At 41.8% G+C, this 21,527-nt stretch overlaps 1 protein-coding gene across 3 annotated transcripts in view; it reads left to right on the forward strand.

Moving 5' to 3' along the window:
• ATP9B (ATPase phospholipid transporting 9B (putative)) overlaps positions 1 to 21,527 on the forward strand; it is a 242,507-nt gene that overhangs the window by 84,700 nt on the left and 136,280 nt on the right. For all 3 annotated transcript variants that reach the window (XM_069957885.1, XM_069957883.1, XM_069957884.1), the window contains exons 9-10: positions 4,077 to 4,157; positions 11,355 to 11,430. In XM_069957885.1, coding sequence (XP_069813986.1) covers positions 4,077 to 4,157; positions 11,355 to 11,430 — 157 coding nt within the window. The remainder of the gene's footprint in view (positions 1 to 4,076; positions 4,158 to 11,354; positions 11,431 to 21,527) is intronic.

Below are 21,527 nucleotides of genomic sequence, written 5' to 3' on the forward strand. Positions count from 1 at the left end.
AGCTAATCTCCAGCCACCAACCATGTCCTGAAGAACTCAAAACTAGACTAGATGGACCAGGTGTTTTTTTTTTCTGCTGACAGTCCTATATGTTTCTAACAAAATATTCACCATATACAAAGAAAAACTGCTAACTATGCCAGATCTCTCTGGTATAGAGGACAGACACAGGGCCAGATTTATCAGCTCTCTGTCAGCATCTGCGCTCCGGGATCATCGCAGCCCCACAGGAACTACCCGCTCAGCCAGTCAGTGCCTGCAGCTGTGCCCCGCCTCATTCACTGTTTGGCTGGAGTGGGTATTTCAGAGTGGGGCCGTGACATCACAGGATTGGAAGTGCAGTGACTGTGAGCCGTGATGCTGCACTGCTGCGACATGGGAATAGGTAAATAGGATTTCTTTATCATGCCCCCCCCCTTGATTTTTCACTTATGCCTTCTTCTTTTCCTCCTTCTCCTTCTCTAAATTACACAGGATATCTTCATATTACACTGCTGCTCATATGCAGTCATCCATCAATAGCACTGCCCCCCCCCCCCCCCACACACACACACACAATGGACTCTTCCAGCTCAGAAATAAACTGGTTTTAATAAATAAGGTTCTTAGATTGATAGAACATAAAATATATTGAAGAGGAACATTTATAAAATTCATATGAAAACGCAATTATAAAACTTTGAAAGAATTTTTTAAAATCTGGAGTCTGTACATTTTTTTTCTTGCCAAAACTAGCTCCGACTTCGCGACTCCGACTCCACAGCCCTGGTTCCTCCGTGCTATAACGCTTAAATTTTTCTACCTACGGTACCGGTTGAAGGCTTATTTTCTTTACCATTAAAGCGGCACTATCAGCAGGTTTGGGCCAGTGATTGTTTCCCCTGCATGTGTGATATCAGCCTAAAAAAGAGACTCTCTCACAGCACTTTGGTTACTTTAACAAATTGATTAATGCAAATGATCATACCTTTTAAGAACCTGAAACAAGTTTATCTATAAGAAGATTATAAAAGGGGATCAAGTATGTAAATGAGTTACTGTGTCCATTGGGTGGGTCTGATTGCAGCGACTCACCACTCCTTCCAGTATCCTAGCCCTGCACCTTCTCCTTTGATATGATTTTTATTTGCTTTCTGATGTCACACTTACTAGCACTGCAAAGATGCTGTCATTAAAGTTTAAAGATCCCCCATACATACCCTCCACATATGTCATCTGAACCTGATGCTTACATGTACATGGCATGATGTTGTTTGTTATTTCTCTGCCTGTCAATCATCCCGCCAAGCGTGCTGACAGGCAGACAGCTGTGACTAGATACGAGTGGGGAGCCGCCCAGATAACTACCTCCCCGCCTCTGCCTACCACGTGCCCCGGTAATAAAGCCTCTTTTTCTCCCATATAAAGCTTCTGCTGCAGCCGCGGCTGGTACTTGCCGCTGACTGCTCAGGAGCTTTATACATTGCTCCAGGGAACCATATCAGCCCAATTGGGCTGATTGGTTCCCTGTAAGGCTGTGTTCACACATGCAGAAACACAATGTGAATGCATCATTCCCTCATAGCGTTAACACAACAAGACTCTGTGTGCAAACATACCCTTACAAGTCCAGTATGAAGTGAAGTTAAGATTTTAGTTTCATCTGAAATGTTAGATGTTAGAACATTTTACACCAATATTTTATTCCTGTCTCCCCCCCTTTAAGCATGCTAAGTTGGTGTTTAATATTTGTATGAGTCGTTTAGGTAAGATGCCTAATAAAGAAAGGCTAGAGCTCGGACAACTGTTTTTATTGTATGTGTGTGGTATTGGATTCCAAGGGACTCTTATTTTTCTGTTCACAATAAAGCACATAATAGGCTGGATTATCTAAATTGTAGGTGATAACAGATGGGAAAGAGGTGAATGATGAAGATATAGGACACCCACATGTGTATTAGTTTCATATGAATTATTTCTTGTGGTCTTGATGAAAACCAAATAGGAAGGACAAGAATGTGATGAATGGTCAGCGTGTGAAAGATTACAACAAATGGCAAACAGTTTAAGATGCGAGGAGATAGAGGAGCAGGCCTGTTCTGCCCTATAGCGGGCCAAGGAGCACGTCATTTATAATTTACTGCTCTGTAGGTCTGTTATCTCTGAAACTGCAGACGTTAATTAACCTGATTTTAATGCAATACAAGTCAGGGGGGCACTGTCATACAAGAAAGACACACTTATTAATGCCTGGTACTTTTCTATATCATAAAGCTTCAAAATAAATTTCTCCTAAGTAACATTTTTGACATTTCTGCTTCTAAGAGACTTCTGCCTAAATCAGTCTTTAAAAGGGGGTGTCCCATAATGAACATTTATCCAGAGGATACCTGATGTGTGTCTGATTGCTGGGACATGACAGTCACTGGAATGGGAGTAGTTAGCCCCCTACTCCTCCTCAGTAGACGTCCACAGGCAGGAGTTTACATGGAGCTGTGGTCAAGCATGTCCCTTGTTACTTTATTCATTGTCTTTAGGGGTGATGAAAACCACCAAATGCTGTGCTGGGCCTTCTTACTCGGTCCTATAGACATCAAATACAGCAGTAGGACCACCGTTCTACTTTAAAATGTAATTCAAGATATGAAAAAACATTTTGAATTGTTAAAGGGATTATTAGTATGGCTTTCTTCATAAAAGAGCATGTTATGTGTGGTGTTTTAACATTGTTTCATTCATTTAGGTGGAACTGAGCTGCAATACTACACATAAATGGAAGACAGTAGGGACACTATTTTTAAAGGAAAGCTGTTTTTCTAATCCTGTACACGGGAACTGGACCGTGTTTCAGAAAAAAGACCGTGGCAATGCCAGCGCCATTCTATACATGGGTAATACTTAAAGTGAATGTACCTGATGGTACATTCGCTTTAAAGTGTCACTGTCGTTATAACTTTCAAAATCTAAATGAGCAGAAGATGTCAGGAAAAGGATTCTGATTTTTATTTTTTTTTAGTTACCATGCTTTAAAACAGGCATGGGGAACCTTTTGGCCCTCCAGTTGTTACAAAACTACAATTCCCATCACGCCTGGACAGCCAAAGCTTTAGCTTTAAAACAAAGCTGTACTTTCGTGAAGTCCAGGTCCAGTCTCCTGAAGGACAATTTTTTTGCCTTGTGCTGGTGGAAAAAAGAGACTAAACACAGGAAGTCTTGCTGCAGTAAAGCAGTACGGTGTGTCATGGCTTAGTGTGTCCGTTAATCAAATGACTGCCTTCTCTGTGAGCGCAGATGACCAGAACTTCTTGCATTTGGTCGCTTTTTGTTTCAACCAGCACAATGCAATGCTAGTTTATTGAAAAATCTCGGACAACCCCTTTTTAAGTGCTGAAGAGATTTAGGTGCCCAATTCCCTTTTTATTTTATTTTATTTCATTTATCCCAATAGATAGATGTTGTTGTGTTAACCTATCTGTTCCTTAATTTGACAGATATAGTGATGTTCACATGAATATAATTTCTGCATACTATTCCATGCCACCCTAGTGGTTGTGATGTCTTCCATACCCCGGAAAAAAATCTGAACAGTTGATGTCCTAAATCAATATATTTAAGGTTTTATGAACAATGTTTAACCAAAATAGCCTTAAAAATAAAATTGCATAGCTTTAGGTGCAAAGCAAATTCTAGGATATAAATTAATGGTATTTTGTTTTCATTGCTGGGGCTGAACCATTGGTAATTGATATTTTTCTAACACTTTGTGCCATTTTCTAAAAAATTTTTTTCCTTTTGTAACATTCTGTGAAACTCATATTACGGAGATTTCGTAAACCTTCCCTTAGGAATTAATGTGTTTTGAAGTATCAGATATAAAAGTTATCCATAACATGTTGTTTTGTAATAGGCCTGATCAGTCACTGTCATTATGTGTTGGAAAAAAATTCCAAGATTTAGTTTCATGAACAAAGAAGGAAAATCAATGGTATCATATTTAGAAATGAACAAGCTGTTTTTAGTCAGGTCCTTCTATGACATACTCTTTATTTATTGGTAAAGCTGCATTGTTTATTAATTGCAACTACTCTCTATTGCAGGATCTCTTTTCAATCAATGCTTATGTTTATGCTCAGAAGCCACAACTGGATATTCACAGTTTTGAAGGTAACTTTACACGGGTAAGTAAACGCTTTCTCTAATTTTTCATATCCACATAATATGCCCTTGAGACAATATTGCATTGACAGCTTAGCAGGGGAGGTGCAGACCTCGCAGAACGATGTGTATTGCACCTGCAGCACAGCACCAATGAATGCCAGTACTGTCATGAAATCGTAGATAAATATATTGTATTAAAAACCTGACACATTGTTAAAGAAAACTTCCTTCAAAACAAAAATGACCCCAAACCCCCGCCCCCCCCCCCCCAACCTTTCTTTTTTTGAACTCTGTGTAAATTAAAAAAAAAAAAATCTCAGCTGATGTTCCAACACCCCTATACTTTAGTTTTTGTTTTTTTTTCATAAGTAAATCATGTAGCATACATTTTCTAATACTTATAACATTTAGACTTCTGATTTCCACGCCGACCTACCTTTGCTCTTAAATAGCCTGCTGGGTTCTACAAATATGTGAATTTTATACATATGAGGAAATTTTAATGGAGGACCTTTTTGGGCTCCATTTCCCAGAGCATCTAATCAGTCATGACATGAGCCGGTCTCAATGTGTGAAGAAAAGAGAGCAAAATTACATGGTGTCTTAAGGCTATATTACATGGCACGATAATGAGTCGGAAGTGAGTGCCGACCTGTCAGGTCAGCACTTGCTTCCCCACGTGTTATTACACAGACAGCAATTGTTTTATTTAATAGGGATGTATCTGAAACTGTCCTCTCTCATCGAATAGTGCCATTGCAGGGAAAATTCACACCCAGTTGATGCTTGGTTGCTAACACTGCCCAGTAATTAATTTATTCACCCATTAGTATGCCAAAAGGCTAATTTACTGTTTGGGTGCCAAAAATAAGGGGGGTAGAAAGAAACTAGAAAGAAAGAAGATTGGCTAAAGAAACAAGGGTGCAACAACAACAAAGGTAATACTTGGCATATATTTGGTAGCTTCATGTCTTTTTTTTAGAGATGAAGTTAAAGCGTAACTGTCATTTCAGGGTCATTTTTCTGAAAACAATAAATATCTATAGTACAAGCGATTTTAAGAAACTATGTAATAGGTTTTATGTACTAAAAGAGTTTCCTTCTGGACTGAAAAAGCAATCTCCCAGCCTCCCCCCTCACATCAGATGAAGCAGGATTTCTGTGTCCATTATGTGGCTATGGAGAGGGGAGGGGCTGTTAGGAGTGACTGAGCACCGAGCAGTCCTGCACAGCACAACACCCTGCAATCTTCTCTCAGTAAGTTCATAGATAAGCACTGACCTTTCTGACACCTGAATTTAGCATTTTAGGTGCCCAGACAGTCTAGAAACAGCTGACCTTCATGTCACCTCTTCCTGCTCCCTCATCTCCCTCAGACCCTCCCCCCTCCCTAAGGATAGAATGGAGAGAGCAGAGCCTGTCTTCACTGGCTTCCCTGTAATAAAGACGTGTTTGCCTGATAATGCACAGATAAGAAGTCAGGGGGGGAGGCTGGGAGATTGCTTCTTGAGTACAGAAGGAAGCTTTTTTGGCTGATAAAACCTATTACAGAGTTTCTTAAAATCGCTTATACTACTGATTTCTGCAATAAAAAAAAAACATGACAGCTTTACGCATGCTCGAGTTTAATTGTTCAGCATTTGAATACAGGTGGCTGAAGAAGTTTGATGCAGTCCTAGGGAGGACTGGAAAACAAAACAAGATTAATGGCCTATCCTCAGGGCCAACTTGCGACACCCCTTCTGATTAGCTGTTTGTTGGGACTGCCTTGATAAAGGGGTTATCCAGCATTGATCAATACCTGTGGTTTTATAGAAAATTATAAAGAGCCTATGCTTACCTCTCTGTGCATTCCTGGTCTCCTACTGCGGTGTCTCTGGGTCCCCTGAGTAACCACAGTCACCATTTCTGGGCAGTGACGGCATGCTTAGCCAATCACTGGCCATGGTGCTGTCCCATCTCAGTCAGTGATTATCTCCCATGACAGGATTGTCTCAGAAGTGTTGGTGGAAAAGACAGACACCAAAAGAGTACCCAAGGGGAGCATAGTGAGGTAAGTTTGAGCTCTTTATTATTTTCTATATAGCCACAGCTAGATATTAAAAATTTTCTAACACCGGATAAACCCCTTTAAAGATGTTGCTGCCATATTTGTAGACATAACAAACATGCTTACCTCTTAGTGTCCCACGATATCCCGATCGGCAGCAGATCATTTTTGCACAGGACACCCCTTTAACGCTGCATTTTTCTCATGTATTCCCTTAGTCAGGGCCGGCGTTAGGGGGGGGGGGGGCAAAGTGGGCACTTGCCCAGGGCCCCCATCCCCCTGGGGCCCCCTAGCTCCTTCCTTCATTAGTGGAGCAGGAAGCAGAGCAGCACAAGCAGCTCCCCTGCTCCACTAATGAACAAAGGAGCTGAGCTGTGAGGACCGCAGAGAAGAGAAGAACGTCTGCCTGTGCCCTAGAGAAGAGGACGAACGGCAAGCCCAGGTAAAGAAAAGGAGGCTGGGGGGGTGTTTTGGGGGCAGAGGGTCGCGGAGGCTGGGGGTGGGGCTTGCGACCAAGGGGCGGGGCTTACGGACGTGGGTGGGCGGAGCTTTGGGGGTCTTTATAAAACAGTAACCCCCTCCCCATATACCTAGCGAACAGTATACAGGAAGGGGATCTTGTATGATGCAGTCCCCCCTTCCACCATATACTGGTCAGGGCCCTCCTTCCTCTGTATCTATGGGCACTAGGCCCTGAGCAGTACATGATGGAGGTGGGTGCTGAATCACACAGGATCCCCTCCCCCATTCAGGGCCTAGTGAACAGCATATGGGGAGGGGATTCTGTATGATACAGTACCCCCATATCTCTCCCCTGCTCTACTACTACCCCCAGTAGTAGTAGCACTATGTAGGTGCTTCTACTATTACTACACCCCTCATCCACTATGTAGGTGCTTCTACTATTACTACACCCCTTATCCACTATGCCTATACTACTACACCCATCAAAAAAATAAATAAAAAAAATCGAGAAAAGAAAAAACGAGATTTTATTTTCTGCCCACATCGCCCCAGCCCTAGGAGATGCTATGTGCTGGGGGGGTAACTATCAGTGGAGATGCTATGTACTGGGGGGGGGGGGTAACTACCAGGGGAGCTGCTATCTGCTGAGGGGGCAACTATCAGGGGGCTAGCTAACAGGTGTATAACCTACAGTGAGATGCCTCCTATATTGGTGGATACTACATACTGGGTGGTGGAGGTAACTACCAGAAGAATTACCTACAGAGGGATACCCACTATATGTACTATGGAGGCACAGAGGGACCTATCTACTATATGGGGCACAGAGGGGTCACATTTAAGGTCAAAGATGATCACCCCACCTCGAGCAGCGCGCCAACCGCTGACAAAAAAGTAAAGAGTATGGGGACCTTAAATTGCTGCTACAATGTTTTAGCATTTGGGGCCCCACCTTCAACTTTGCCCAGGGCCACATTTTGTCTAAAACCGGCCCTGCCCTTAGTGTTCATACTAACATAATGATTTTGCTTGGCAGTTATTCCAAACTGACAGACAGACTCTTTTGACCTTTTTTTTTTTTTTTTTTTTTTTGAATTTTTTTGAATTTTTTTTTATCCATATTTAAATCATATTTCCAAAAAATCCCAATATCCTTACAGACATTTAACACCTAAAACCAAAATATACTCGAAGAGAGATAATAACCTTCATCTCGCAGAGACAAAACAGAACTATAGCTCATCCTGGCCTTCCTATCCTGGATGAGCCAGGATGACTCTTTTGACTTTAATAGGATCCACCAGGGTCCTCAACAGCAAAAATATGGGTGAAGGCTATGCCATTCTTTACTACACAAATGACCTGAATGAAACAGTCATACTTTTTTTGGAAACATCTGTATAGTGTTCCTATTATACATAGATAAATAGTGATGGTGTAAAGTGCTGTCCTTGTACATGTTCTAGCTGACAGTGTTAAGCCACATGTTCTTTTTTGTTTTTGTCCATTCCTTTAGAGAAAGGTGAAGGAGTTAAACTTTCACTGTTCCATTTTAAAGATGAACCCAGAAAATTGAATTGATCTGTGGTCAAATGGGATTTGACACTAGTAAAATGGTATCATATATTGATGTTTTAACAATCCACTTATCTCTGAAAGATAATCTCAGAATTTGCTAAAAGAGCACTCTTTTGTCTTCCTCATGTTACTGGATATTTCTGCAAATTGCGTAGAAACTCAGACTTTTCTCCTAAAATGGATTCAGTTTAAAGCCAAGTAATGGTTATTTTCTTTCTTCAGCATCAAACACTTGAATGTGTTATGAAGTGCCTGGTTGGAATTATTAACTTTAAGTGACCCAATGAAATATAAGCATATCCACTGGGGGATGTGAAATCAAACACCATGTTGAATTAATAACTTTAAGAAGACAAAAAATACTAGGTTACTGGTGCAAAGAACCAAGTGATACAGAGAGCCTGTCACATGCAGGGTTAACTTTGCAGCTCCATTTACATATACTATATTGACATTACTATAAACTGATCTGCAGTGCCATATAGAATCTAGTAATTTCACTATGCGTATCAGGTTTTAAATTAAGCTGAATTGACTTTCTGTATCAGGCACCAAGTTCCACAACGCAGCAAATTGATAAGTAGTTAGAATATAAATATGTAGTTTACATAGGTTTATTGTGTAACATTAACACCTTAGTATAATGGTCTTTATCTCCTATGGTGGTATATAATTTTTCATTTTGTTTATGTAAACACCGCTTCAAAAAGGGCTTGAAGTTGAGGTTGGACCAATGGAGTGGTTATTCTTTTGGTCTACAAAATTCAAGTTGAGATGTTTAACTAAAAGGGCTTGTCATATATTCTTTCAGGGTAAACAGGTGTCACAGACTAGGGTCTTTTGCTTTAGCCCCACTATTAATAAAACTGAGACATGCTGATAAAATGCAGAATTAACAGAGCCAGACCATCTACATATTATGTTGTCAATCATTTATATGAGCCTACAGAGCATGGCTGTTGAGTGCTAAAAAACAAGGCACATAAAATTTCCTATCCTCCGTTAAATCGCTCATTATAAGTGGTATCACTAGAACTGTAAATTAATAAAATGGGCATTTCATGGTCATGCTGCTGCAACATGCCTAAGGTCACCATGCTCAATGTTTGAAGTGATGTAAGTGATGTAAACCCTTATGCCTAGGAACTTTGGAGCAGTGAAAATGTGTTCTCTTGAGTGTTGATTCACGTTTCACTATCTGACAGTTGATGAATGAATCTGGGTTTGGTGGTTGCATGGAGGACACTACCTACCAGAATGCTTGGTACTGACTAAAACCTTTGGTAAATGGTGGATATTGGACCAGACCCTTGTTTCTTGTGGGGATTTAAAGTATTTTTCTATAAATACAGGTTATTCCCTATCCTCCTGATAGGGGATAACTACCTTATAATGGTGGCTTTGATTTATGGGATCCCCACTTTCTTCAAAAGGAGGAACAGCGTTTCCACTGAGAACAGAAAACTTAATCTCCCCTGAAAACAGAGTACTTTCCCTTGTGAATGAAACATGGGTCACACAAGCACACCACCATCAATTCATTTTCTATGGGGACTGCCAAAGATGGCAAAATACTGTACTGCCACCCTATTCTTAGAGAAGACTTGATTCTGTATCTGTAACCTGTTCTGGAGATCACAGCAGTTTGGCCCACACTAAGGATTCATGGGCAAACTGAGTACAGCATGCAGTTTGAGAACCAAGCAGTTTGAAAACAGAGCAGTGTCTTCCCATAGGAAATAATGTAAATGTGATTAATTGGTTCCAGCAGCCACCAATAATTACCTACAATACTCATTTATTACACTGATAAGTGCTCAGTATAATCACTACAGTACAGTACAGAACAGCACTATATACTGTACAGGACATTAAGCATAAGAAATGTTCATCAGAACCAGCAATTATAGTACAGTAGTCACCAACTCCTCACCCATCCTTTACTGTATAGTGTCCCCCCCATCCAAGCACTGTAATGTATGGGAGACGGTGGTGCACTGCCTGTACTACTACTGCACTGTATATGCACTCCAGCAGTCCTATACAGCACTGTACTGTATGTGAAGCCCCACCACTGCTTAACTCGCCAGGTACAACCCACCGTCCACGCTCGCAAAAACGTTCGAAAACCGAGCAAAGTTTGAATTCCAAACACTACTTCTGGGTAAATTTTCGTTCGAATACCAAGCAGTTCGAGTTCCAAAGCGTTCGAAAACCGAGGTATTACTGTATTTTTTATTGGAAGAAAAATTTTAGGAGAAGGGTTAATATAATGTGAATGTCTTTCAGGGTTTGGTCTTGTCCCCTTATTTCTAGTAAAGGATAATTGTAAAGTGTTTTTTCCTTCTCCGTTCTCTATGGGAAGTCATATTTCGCATGCCTCTTATTATCTCAGCTGCTGTGCTTCCCTCACTGTCTCAATCATGTTTTACAAGCTGGGCAGTGCATTTGTAGTAGCAGATCGTGCGACAATGGGAGGAACAAAAAATTCATATTTATCAAAACCAGCTGTCTGGTTATGCCCATAGCAACCAGTCACAGCTCTACCTTTATATCTTAAAAAGCTCTGCAGCAATTAAACCTGGGCTCTGATTGATTGCTATGGGTAAAAACTGGTTTTGTTTACTCCCCCCATAAGTAGTTACATCACATCTTGTAATATAGGGCTATACAAGCAGCTGGAAAAAAAAGTAACCCTCTCAAAGATTATTAGGATTTCTTTTCTTTTTTTTAATGCAAAATCATAAAGGAAAAGTCAGGTGAAATAAAAAATATTTAGCAGCAGGGGATTGGAGGAGCATAATAAAGAATATATACTTGCCTGTTCCTGTGCCCCAGCAGTGCTGCATTACTGCTCCCGGACCCCTGCAGCCATCCTGCAGCTTCTGCTGCAGGAATGCCACAACATGGCCGATGGATTTGTAGTTGTAGTTTTGCAACAGCTGGGAGTTGTAGTTTTGCAACAGCTGTAGAGCAGGGATTCCTGTTTTGTATTATGTTCCACCACCCCCTTCGTGCATGTATTTTTTATTTTTGCCGGACCTATCCTTGAAACATTTTAGAATATTAACTATTTGCCATATTCATTCTGTTTGTGTTTATGTTATTTTTTTTTTCATTTCAGGAAGATACTGACCCATCAATTCATGAAAGCCTTGGTATAGAAAACACCTTGTGGGCAAGCACAGTGGTTGCCTCTGGTAAGAAAATAGCATTTTTTATAGCGGTTTATACTATATTCAAATGCACCATTCACTACAGAGGTCAAGACAAGTTTGGCATATGTTATACAGGAGAATTTTAGGATATTGTATGGAAGACAGTATTTGGCAATACTGCTGAAAAACATATAGCTGTGTTTTATACTCTCCTACAGTTTTCTTTAACCCTTAGAGAACCGGGCCAATTTCAATTTTTGCGTTTTTCCCTCCTTGTGCTTAAAAGGCCATAGCACTTGCATTTTTTCACCTAGAGACCCACATGAGCCCTTATTTTTTGCGCCACTAATTGTACTTTGCAATAACTGGCTGAATTTTTTCATAAAGTACACTGCGAAACCAGAAAAAAATTCAAAGTGTGGTGAAATTGAAAAAAATTTATAAATTTTCTTTTATTTGTTTTTTGTTTTTGTTTTTTTGTTTCGTTTTTACGCCGTTCGCCCTGGGGTAAAACGTACTTCTTATATATGTTCCTCAAGTCGTTACGATTACAACGATATGTAACATGTATAACTTTTATTGTATCTGATGGCCTGTAAAAAATTCAAACCATTGTTAACAAATATATGTTCCTTAAAATCGCTCTATTCCCAGGCTTATAGCGCTTTTATCCTTTGGTCTATGGGGCTGTGTGAGGTGTCTTTTTTTTGCGCCATGATGTTTTCTTTCTATCGGTACCTTGATTGCGCATATGCAACTTTTTGATCGCTTTTTATTGAAATTTTTCTGGATTTGACGCGACTGTAAATGCGCAATTTTGCACTTTGGGAATTTTTGCGCTTACGCCATTTACCGTTCGAGATCAGGAATGTCATTAATAGTTTGGGCGATTATGGACGCGGCGATACCAAACATGTTTGTTTGTTTGTTTGTTGGTTGGTTTATTTTTATTTATAACATGGGAACAGGGGGGTGATTCAAACTTTTATTAGGGGAGGGGGCTTTTTATTAAAAACAACACTTTTACACTTATACTAGAAGCCCCCCTGGGGGACTTCTAGTATAAGTGCTCTGATCTCTCATACAGATCTATGCTGCATGACCGATGACCCGGAAAAAATGGCGGTCGGTGCTGTCCGAGGACGGCACCGACCGCCATTACTGTAAAAAGTAATGGTGGCCAGGTGCCACCGGCCCGATCGCCGTGAACGGCCGGCCGCTACCGGCCGGCCGTTCACGGCGATCAAAGTCCCCAAAAGTTATAAATACCTGCTCCGGACCCCTCAGCTAGGTAGCTGAGGGGTCCAGAGCAGGTATTTGTACATTACTCACCTGTCCTGGGGTCCTGATCGGCGTCTTCCGGGTTCGCGGCGTCCTCGTGGTCTCGTTCGGGTCTTCGGCTTCTTCCGTGACGTCACGTTCGGCAATTTTCGGCTCCAGCGTCGGGTTTTCGGGATTTTCCGCTCTGCTGCCCTCTAGCGGCTGATATGTGTAATACACTTATCAGCAGCTACAGGGATGTTCAGTATGTAATAAAGTTTTTTTTTTTTTTTTTTTTTTTTTTCTATTTTCCGCACCCTATCGCCGCTGAGTGTTGATCAGCATCGCACGAAAGTGCGCTGCTAATCAGCAACTCCTCCTTTTTGGCGTAGGGTGTTTTTTTTCTCTATCCTACTGCCACGGTCTGCTGATAACTGCCGCACATAAGTGCGGCATTTATCAGCAACACCATTTTTGGCGTAGTTTTTTTTTTTTTATACTTACTGTAAAAAAACACGTAAAAAACACTACATTACACCACACTACACTACATTGAATAAAGTTTGACACTACACCACTACATACCCCATATACTAGTCCCCGTATAAAGATGACCCCCAGGGTGTTTTCGGCGTCAGAGGGATACGTTATTATTGCCTCCGACACCGAAACAGCCAGTGAGGATAAATGGGGGGATCCTTCGTTCCTCCATTCATCCTCATCCTCCAGTGACGTGTTTGGGGGTAGCGTAGTGTATGCTGCCTCCCAGACACGTCTTTTCCGCCAGTACCGTCCCAATAAGAGATCACGGTATGGCATGAAATTCTACTAACTCTGTGAGCGTACCTCAGGGTACTCTTACAGATTTAGGGTATGTGCACACTGCGCAATGGCGAAGATAAACCTTTGTGCATTCGCAGCTGGCACCCGCCGGCGGACTGATGCGGCGCATGTCTCTACCCGTGTCATAATTGTAACTCCCACACCGTCGGCACTCTGCAACTGGTGCTCGTAGACTAGAGCACAATTCCAAAATCAATAGATTCTCGGCACTCCAATGCACTTATTTAGATGCCGAGAAATTTAGATGCCGAGAAACAGTTGAGAAAGGCGGTTACGCCGAAACGCGTCCTGACCTTATATGTATGTGCACCTCGTCTTATTAATAAATCACCTTGCATCTAAATAAGTGCATTGGAGTGCCGAGAATCTATTGATTTTGGAATTCTACCCGTGTCATAGACTCCATGTTATGCACAGGCGGATTCCATCGTCCGTCCAAAGAATGAACACGTTGGACAGAGAGCGGAATCCGCCCGTGCATAGAATGGAGTCTGTGACACGGACGGAGACGCGCGCCCGCATCAGTCAGCCGGCGGGTGCCAACTGCGGAATGCACGAAGGGTTATCCTTCGCCATTCCGCAGTGTGCACGTACCCTTAGAGTGTATGAAGGAAGGGACACCCGAATGCAGCCCCCAGATGCCCCCTCCCCCCCATCCTCGGAACAAGTGGAAAGATCGTCCGGGAACTGATCTTCCCACTGCTGGATAAAGGTCACCACCACCTGTACGGGGATAACTTTTATACCAGCACCCCCTCTTCCAGTCCCTCGCTTCCTGAGCTACTGTAGCTTGCGGCACGATCCGAACATATCAGAAGTAGTAATAGAGCCCTAATATTTAGCAGCCATGGAGCAGACCCAGCGCTTCTGGATATGAAGGACCCCGTATCGCACCAGGACAACATTTTCCAGGTGACGTCCCCCACACTGGAGAAAGGGAGACCCCAGAAGAAGTGCAGAGTGTGGTGTAACAGGGGGATCAGGAAGGACACCATTTTCCAGTGTGACACCTGTCCTGATCACCCCGGCCTCTGCATACTGGATCGCTCCAAGGCGCACCACACGTCACTGGGGTTCTACATTATCTAAATTCTGTCCCTTATTCCTATTTCAGGGGTCACGTTGATCCGGGGATTATTCTGATCGCCATTATGGAGTCAGGAAGGAATTTTTTCCCAGTGATGAGGCTACTGTCGTCTGCCTCACGAGGGGTTTTTGCCTTCCTCTGGATCAATACAGGTTGAGTTTGATGGACACCTGTCATTTTCAACCTTATAAACTAATAATTGGCCTAATACCCCCAAATAAATTAGAATTGTCCCTTTTCCCCAGCTAAGTAGGTATGGCCACCATTCCCATTAGAGGATGCCATGATGCAATTACAAAGCCTCTGTGCGGCCAGGACAGTAGAAACCCCCCACAAGTGACCCCATTCTGGAAACTATACCCCATAAGGAATCTAACAAGGGGGGCAGCGGGTATATGGCCCCCTGGTGACGGCCACATTTGGGATGTGAAAATGAAAAAAATGGTATTTTTTATTTTCACGGCACATGTTCTACACATGTGCCCGTCACCAGTGGGGTCCATATGCTCACTGCACCCCTCGTTAGATTCCTTATGGGGTGTAATTTCCAGAATGGGGTCACTTGTCGGGGGTTTCTACTGTCCTGGCAGCACAGGAGCTTTGTAATTGCGACGTGGCCTCCATCCTCCATTCCAGCCTCTAAATGGCGCTCTGTCCCTTTGGTGGCTTGCCCTGTGCTCATATGGCACATTATGTCCACATGTGGGGTATTTTCGTACTCAGGGGAAATTACCCTACACGTTTTGTGTTCATTTTCTTTTTAACCCCTTGTGGAAATGGAAAAAAATCAAGGCTAGACCAACATTTAGTGTAATTTTTTTAAAATTTTTACTCTAAATCATTAATCTTGTCATGATTTTTTCATTTTCACAAGGGGCTAAAAGGTAAAAAAAAAACACTAAATGTGTAGCGCAATTTCTCCTGAGTACGGAAATACCCCACATGTGGACATAAAGCACCGTGCGGGTGCAGGGTAAGCCTCCAAAGGGAAGGAGCGCCATTTGGTTTTTTGAGGCTGGATTTGGCTGGATTGGATTTCGAGGGGCCATGTTGCATTTAAAAGGCCATTGTGTTGCCAAGACAGTTGAAACCCCCCACAAGTGACCCCATTATGGAAACTACACCCCTCAAGGAATGTAACAAGGGGTGTAGTGAGCATATGGACCCCACTGGTGACGGGCACAAATGTGGAACAATGTGGCGTGAAAATGAAATATTACATTTTTTACACTATGTTGGTCTAGCCTTGAATTTATCATTTTCACAATGGGTTAAAAGAGAAAAAAACACAAAATGTGTAGAGCAATTTCCCCCGAGTCCGTAAATACCCCACATGTGGACATAAAGCGCCATGTGGGTGCAGGGCAAGCCTCCGAAGGGAAGGAGCGCCATTTGGATTTTGGAGGTTGGATTTGGCTAGAATGGATTATGAACGCCATGTCACATTTACAGAGCCCTTGTGCTGCCAAGACAGTGAAAACCCCCCACAAGTGACCCCATTCTGGAAATTACACCCCTCAAGGAATCTAACAAGGGGTGTAGTGAGCAAATGGACCCCTTGATGACGGGCACATTTGTGCCGTGAAAGTGAAAAAATGAAATTTTTCACTTTCACGTCACATTGTTCCACATTTGTGCCCGTCACCAGTGGGGTCCATATGCTCACTGCCCCCCTTGTTAGATTCCTTGAGGGGTGTCGTTTCCAGAATGGGGTCACTTGTGCGGGGTTTCCAGTGTTTTGGCAGCACGAGGGCTCTGTAAATGCGATGTGGCCCTTGAAATCCATTCCAGTGAAATCCAGCTTCCAAACGCTCCTTCCCTTTGGAGGCTCGTCCTGTGCCCGCTTGGCACTTTATGTCCACATGTGGGGTATTTCTGTACTCGGGAGAAACTGCGCTACACTTTTTGTGTCTTTTTTTTCATTTTATCCCTTTGTGAAAATGAAAAATTGAAGGCTAGAACAACGTTTTAGTGTAAAAAATACTTTTGTCTTTTTTCACGCCACATTGTTCGGAAAATCTGTGAAGCACCTGTGGGGTCCAAATGCTCACCGCACCCCTTGTTACATTCCTTGAGGGGTTTAGTTTTCTAAATGGTGTCCCTTTAGGGGTGTTTTTTTAGGTTTTGGCACCCCAGAGCCTCTGCCAACCTGAAGTGGTACAGTCAGAAATGACCAAATATAACGGAGGCGTTGAAATTCACTAGGCGCTCCTTTGTATCTGAGGCTTGTGGTTGCGTCAAATAGCACAATAGGGCCACATATGGGGTATTTCTATAAACTGCAGAAACGGGGCAATAATTATTGGGGTGCATTTCTCTGGTAATAGGGTCATAATTATGAAAAATATTGGATTACAATAAAATCTCTGCACAGAAAATAAAATTTTTCAAATTTCTTACACACTTAGCTTTTATTTCTGTGACTCCCCTAAAGGGTTAAAAAACTTTCTGGATGTGCTTTTGCAGAGTTTGGGGGGTGCAGTTTCTGAAATGGGGTGCTTCGTGGGGCTTTCTAACACACAGTCCCCTCAAATACACTTTAAGGCTGGGTTCACACACTGTATACTTCAGGCAGTATTTGGTCCTCAAGTCAGGTCCTCATAGCAACCAAAACCAGGAGTGGATTGAAAACACAGAAAGGCTCTGTTCACACAATGTTGAAATTGAGTGGATGGCCGCCATATAACAGTAAATAACGGCCATTATTTCAATATAACAGCCGTTGTTTTAAAATAACAGCAAAAATTTGCCATTAAATGACGGCCATCCACTCAATTACAACATTATGTGAACATAGCCTTTCTGTGTTTTCAATCCACTCCTGGTTTTGGTTGCTATACAGCCTCACAAATACAGCCTCAAATATACATAGTGTGAACCCAGCCCCCACCTGAACAGGTCCCTAAAAATATCTGATTTTGAAATTTTACCGAAAATTTGGAAATTTGCTGCTAATGTTTTACGCTTTCTATTGTTTAAAAAAAATGAAAGATAGTTTAATAAATGCCGCCAACATAAAGTAGACATGTTGCTAATGCTATTTAATATATAATTTATGTGATATAACCATTTTCTGTATAAGCAGAAAAGTTTTAAAGTTGGAAAAATGCATTTTTTCACAATTGTTCACGCTATTTTGGTTTTTTTCATAAAGATTTGTTATAAGTATCGACTCCAATTTACTAGAAATGTGAAGTACAATATGTCACGAGAAAACAGTCTCAGAATCAGCCGGATAGGTAAAAGCATCCCGAAGTTATTAATGAATAAAGTGACACTGGTCATATTCATAAAATTTACTCCGGTCCTTAAGGCCATTTCAGGCCCGGTCCTTAAGGGGTTAAAAACAAAACATACCTACCATTCCTTGTGCCTCCATAGCGCTGCTCTCAAGTCTCACTGTAATTTTTGGCTGTAATCCACATGCATCATGTACCTTACTCTTATAGCTGCAATGTAACGGCCCAGCTCATCAAATGCCCGTTCAGCCAGTCAGAGGCTGGAGAGGTGTCCTTCTCCATTCACTGTTTGGCTGAGCAGTCAGTCGATCAGCCAGTTACATGATGCTGCTGGAAGAGCTGTAGGAGGCAGCTGTCAGCTGAACCTGGGAGAGGTGCGTATACTGATCTATACTATGCCATAGCATCAGTATATAGTGTTATCAGCGATCTATGCATAGAACCTGCCTGAGAGCCTACTCTATGCATAGATCGTTGATCCGACAGGACTGAGGAAAGTGACTTACCCCGCCTGTCAGTACAAGCGATCGGAGGTCCCGATCACTCAGTGACAGAAACTTGTCCTGTCACTTAGTACCTTAAACGCTGCAGTCGCTAAAGATCGCGGCATTTTAGGGGTTAATGACAGGCAGTTGTCATTATGCTGGGCTTCCCGGACACTGATGTGTGCGGGGCCGCTCTCACTGCAGCGGTCCCACACACATGTACTGCCCCACAGTCAGGAACGTATATATACATTCCTACTGCACAGGGTATGTGCAGTAGGAACGAATATATACAGATTGCTGACGTGAAGGGGTTAAGCAATAAAATGGTTGCTATTAAATGTCCTCTTGCCAGACTTAGGGTGGGTTCAGACTGAGGTATTCTCGCGGAAAATGTCCGCAGAATTCCGTCAGCTGTCCGCCCGCACGGGCACGCGCTTTTCTGCCGGCTCCATAGATACCATTCTATGGGTCGGCATATTCCGCGATCCGCTAAAAGAAGTGACATGACACTTCTTTCAGCGTATAGCGGAATATGCCGGCCCATAGAATGGTGTCTATGGGGCCGGCGGAAAGGTGCCCAGATGTGCGGGCGGACAGCTGATGGAATTCCGCTGACATTTTCCACGATAATTCCTCAGTCTGAACCCACCCTTAGGGGGGGAAACGTTTTTTAAAATAACCCCTCCTCTAAAAAAAATTTAATTCACCCTTGTTTTCCTATTTGTTTCCCAAAATGCACCTTGCAAAAACACCCCCCCCCCCCACAAAAAAACCCAAAACACTTTATTGTGTTTTTGTCTTTTTAAATTTTTAGCGCACAAAATCCTTCCCCCCCCCCCCCCAAACCAAACCAAATATTTCTTGGTAAAATGAAAGGTGCCATTTAAGGTAAAATAGCTCCTGCAAAATAATACGTCCTTGTATGGCTTAGTTTATGGAGAAGTAACAGATTTTTGGCGAATAAAAAAAAAAAATTCAATCTTTAAGGTAGTAATAGAGAATATCATTTACAATCTTCCTTTACCTTGTATGCCAGTTTTCAGTATAATAATTGGAATAGTTTGAATTGTAAGCTATTTTTCCTTTGTAGATTTTTATATTGTACTTTTGTAAGATGTTTACTATGCAACCAAAAACTGTCATTTTAAAGCTTAGGAGCCAAAGGTGCTCAAGTGAGTTATAATATGGGATTTTCTATTAATAAGACCATAAAAACCATGCCATGCCTGATCATTCCTTGTTAATGTATTGCAGTTTAGCATTATTTAATGGCTTTAATACCATGCAGAGCCTGTGAAAATCTGTGCTACTGTTTTTGGGAGAAGGTAGCCTTTTTTTGTATAATTCTAGACAACCCCTTCAAGCCACAGGTAACCACAATATTTAACATAAATACTTTTGGTAAATTCACGATTTAGTGTAAATGCTTCTATAAAAAAAAAAAAAAAAAAAAAAAGATTATTTCTTTGAATATTTTGTTTGTTGTCAAGGTATATTATATTTCCTTTATATATTATCCTGTCTGCTTCCAAACATGGGTAAAATAAGTATATATGTGTTGCTTAAGAAGGATATATCCCATTTTAGGCTGTTCCTCTGTGTACTTACAAGTTCCATGTCTTATAATGAGATGGTTTGAAATTTTTAATAAAACACTTTAAACTGTAAAAACTGGTATAAAATCCTAATGGACACTTACTGGTTGGATTCATTGCACCTTATCTTCTGTGCATTGAATCCCTTATGCCCTTACATTAAACTACTGTTACTGATCCTTCGCACTATCGATTTGTGGTCTTTCGCCTCTAAAATTGTCAGGACAGCAGCAATCAGAGCTGAACATTTCTGAGGTATTCCCCACATAATTCCCATAGCACTTCTTAATGGCCCGACCTTGACCCTCATGACTTTTTACAAAGTGTAAATGACAAATCTTAATGCAAGAATTTATTATTGTTAAGTTTGGATGGATAGCCAGTGTGAAAAATTATATTGTACTTAACAGTTGTTATTTTGAGATTAGTTTTCTGACTTCATTTAGTTGTAAGAATTTAAAAATTTCATTTATTGTTCCTGAATCTGAAGATTTTTATGATGCGAGATTCTGTTCATACTAGCATTAAATCTATTGTGTGTAATCAAGCCATGGCAACTTTGAGAGATCTGTTTTCCTACAGACTCCACTAAGGGTACGTTTACACTGAGGAATCCACAAGGAATGGTTGAGGAAAGTTTACTGTTTGAAATTTCTCACCTATTCAGCTCTGGCAGAATTTGAGAAGAATTCAAGTGGAATTTAAGCCCAATTGACTTCTATAGCATTCTTCTAGCGGAATCCACCTAAAGAATTGACATGTCCGTTCTTTCGGCGGAAAGCAGATCCATGGCAGAAAATCTGCTTGAAGATTCTGCCATGTGAACAGCAGAGCCGGAATTTGAACACAATGGGTCATTGCTCTGTTCGTATTTTCCGGGAGGAATTTCAAGAGGAAATTAAGAGTGAATTCAGCTTCAAATTCCTTGCAGATTCCTCAGTGTGAACATATCCTAACGGAGTAGTACAGCAGATGAGCATTACAGACCCACCAGATCTGTGCTGCCAGAAAAGCAGCCTGTTTTGCTGATTGGTCAGAGTTGCAGGCTACATGCCAACCCTGCTTGCAGTGAATATTCATTTGCATATAAGGTGTAGGGGCCTGATCTCTAGAATCGTGGTGGTGGTGTGTTTTATGAGGGATAAACCCAATTGTCATTCATAGGTGAATAATTCTTGTCATTTGTAATACCTTGCCTTCCTATGGTTGTTTTCTCCAGCCCATTTTTACCTTTGTGCTCCCCAGGCTCTGTTGCTGCATTTCTGATCTAAATTCACAGAAAGGTCAACCATATAATAAAACATAAGTTTTAATAGTTCTATTAAAATACAAAAACACACCTAAAGTGTATACAAAGAACCTCCACCTTCTAAAATAGGCACCTTGCCATACGCTTAGCACCGCATGCTGCACACGGCCGGAGGGCCACGTGAGTGAGACGTCTCTGAGCATTATCAGGACACACAGGTTATGATGTACAGCCACTATTTTGTAATGGTAGATTGCTTATCACTGTATCCCCACCTTACCTATTGATTTGACTCCCCTGACGAGTATCAGGACGAAACACTGTGTTGGGAGCATAGGCAGGGGCAGTGTAGGGATAGTGGTGTAGAGGGGTAGTTCG

Source organism: Dendropsophus ebraccatus, chromosome 2, assembly GCF_027789765.1.
Source record: "Dendropsophus ebraccatus isolate aDenEbr1 chromosome 2, aDenEbr1.pat, whole genome shotgun sequence".
NCBI lineage: Eukaryota > Metazoa > Chordata > Amphibia > Anura > Hylidae > Dendropsophus > Dendropsophus ebraccatus.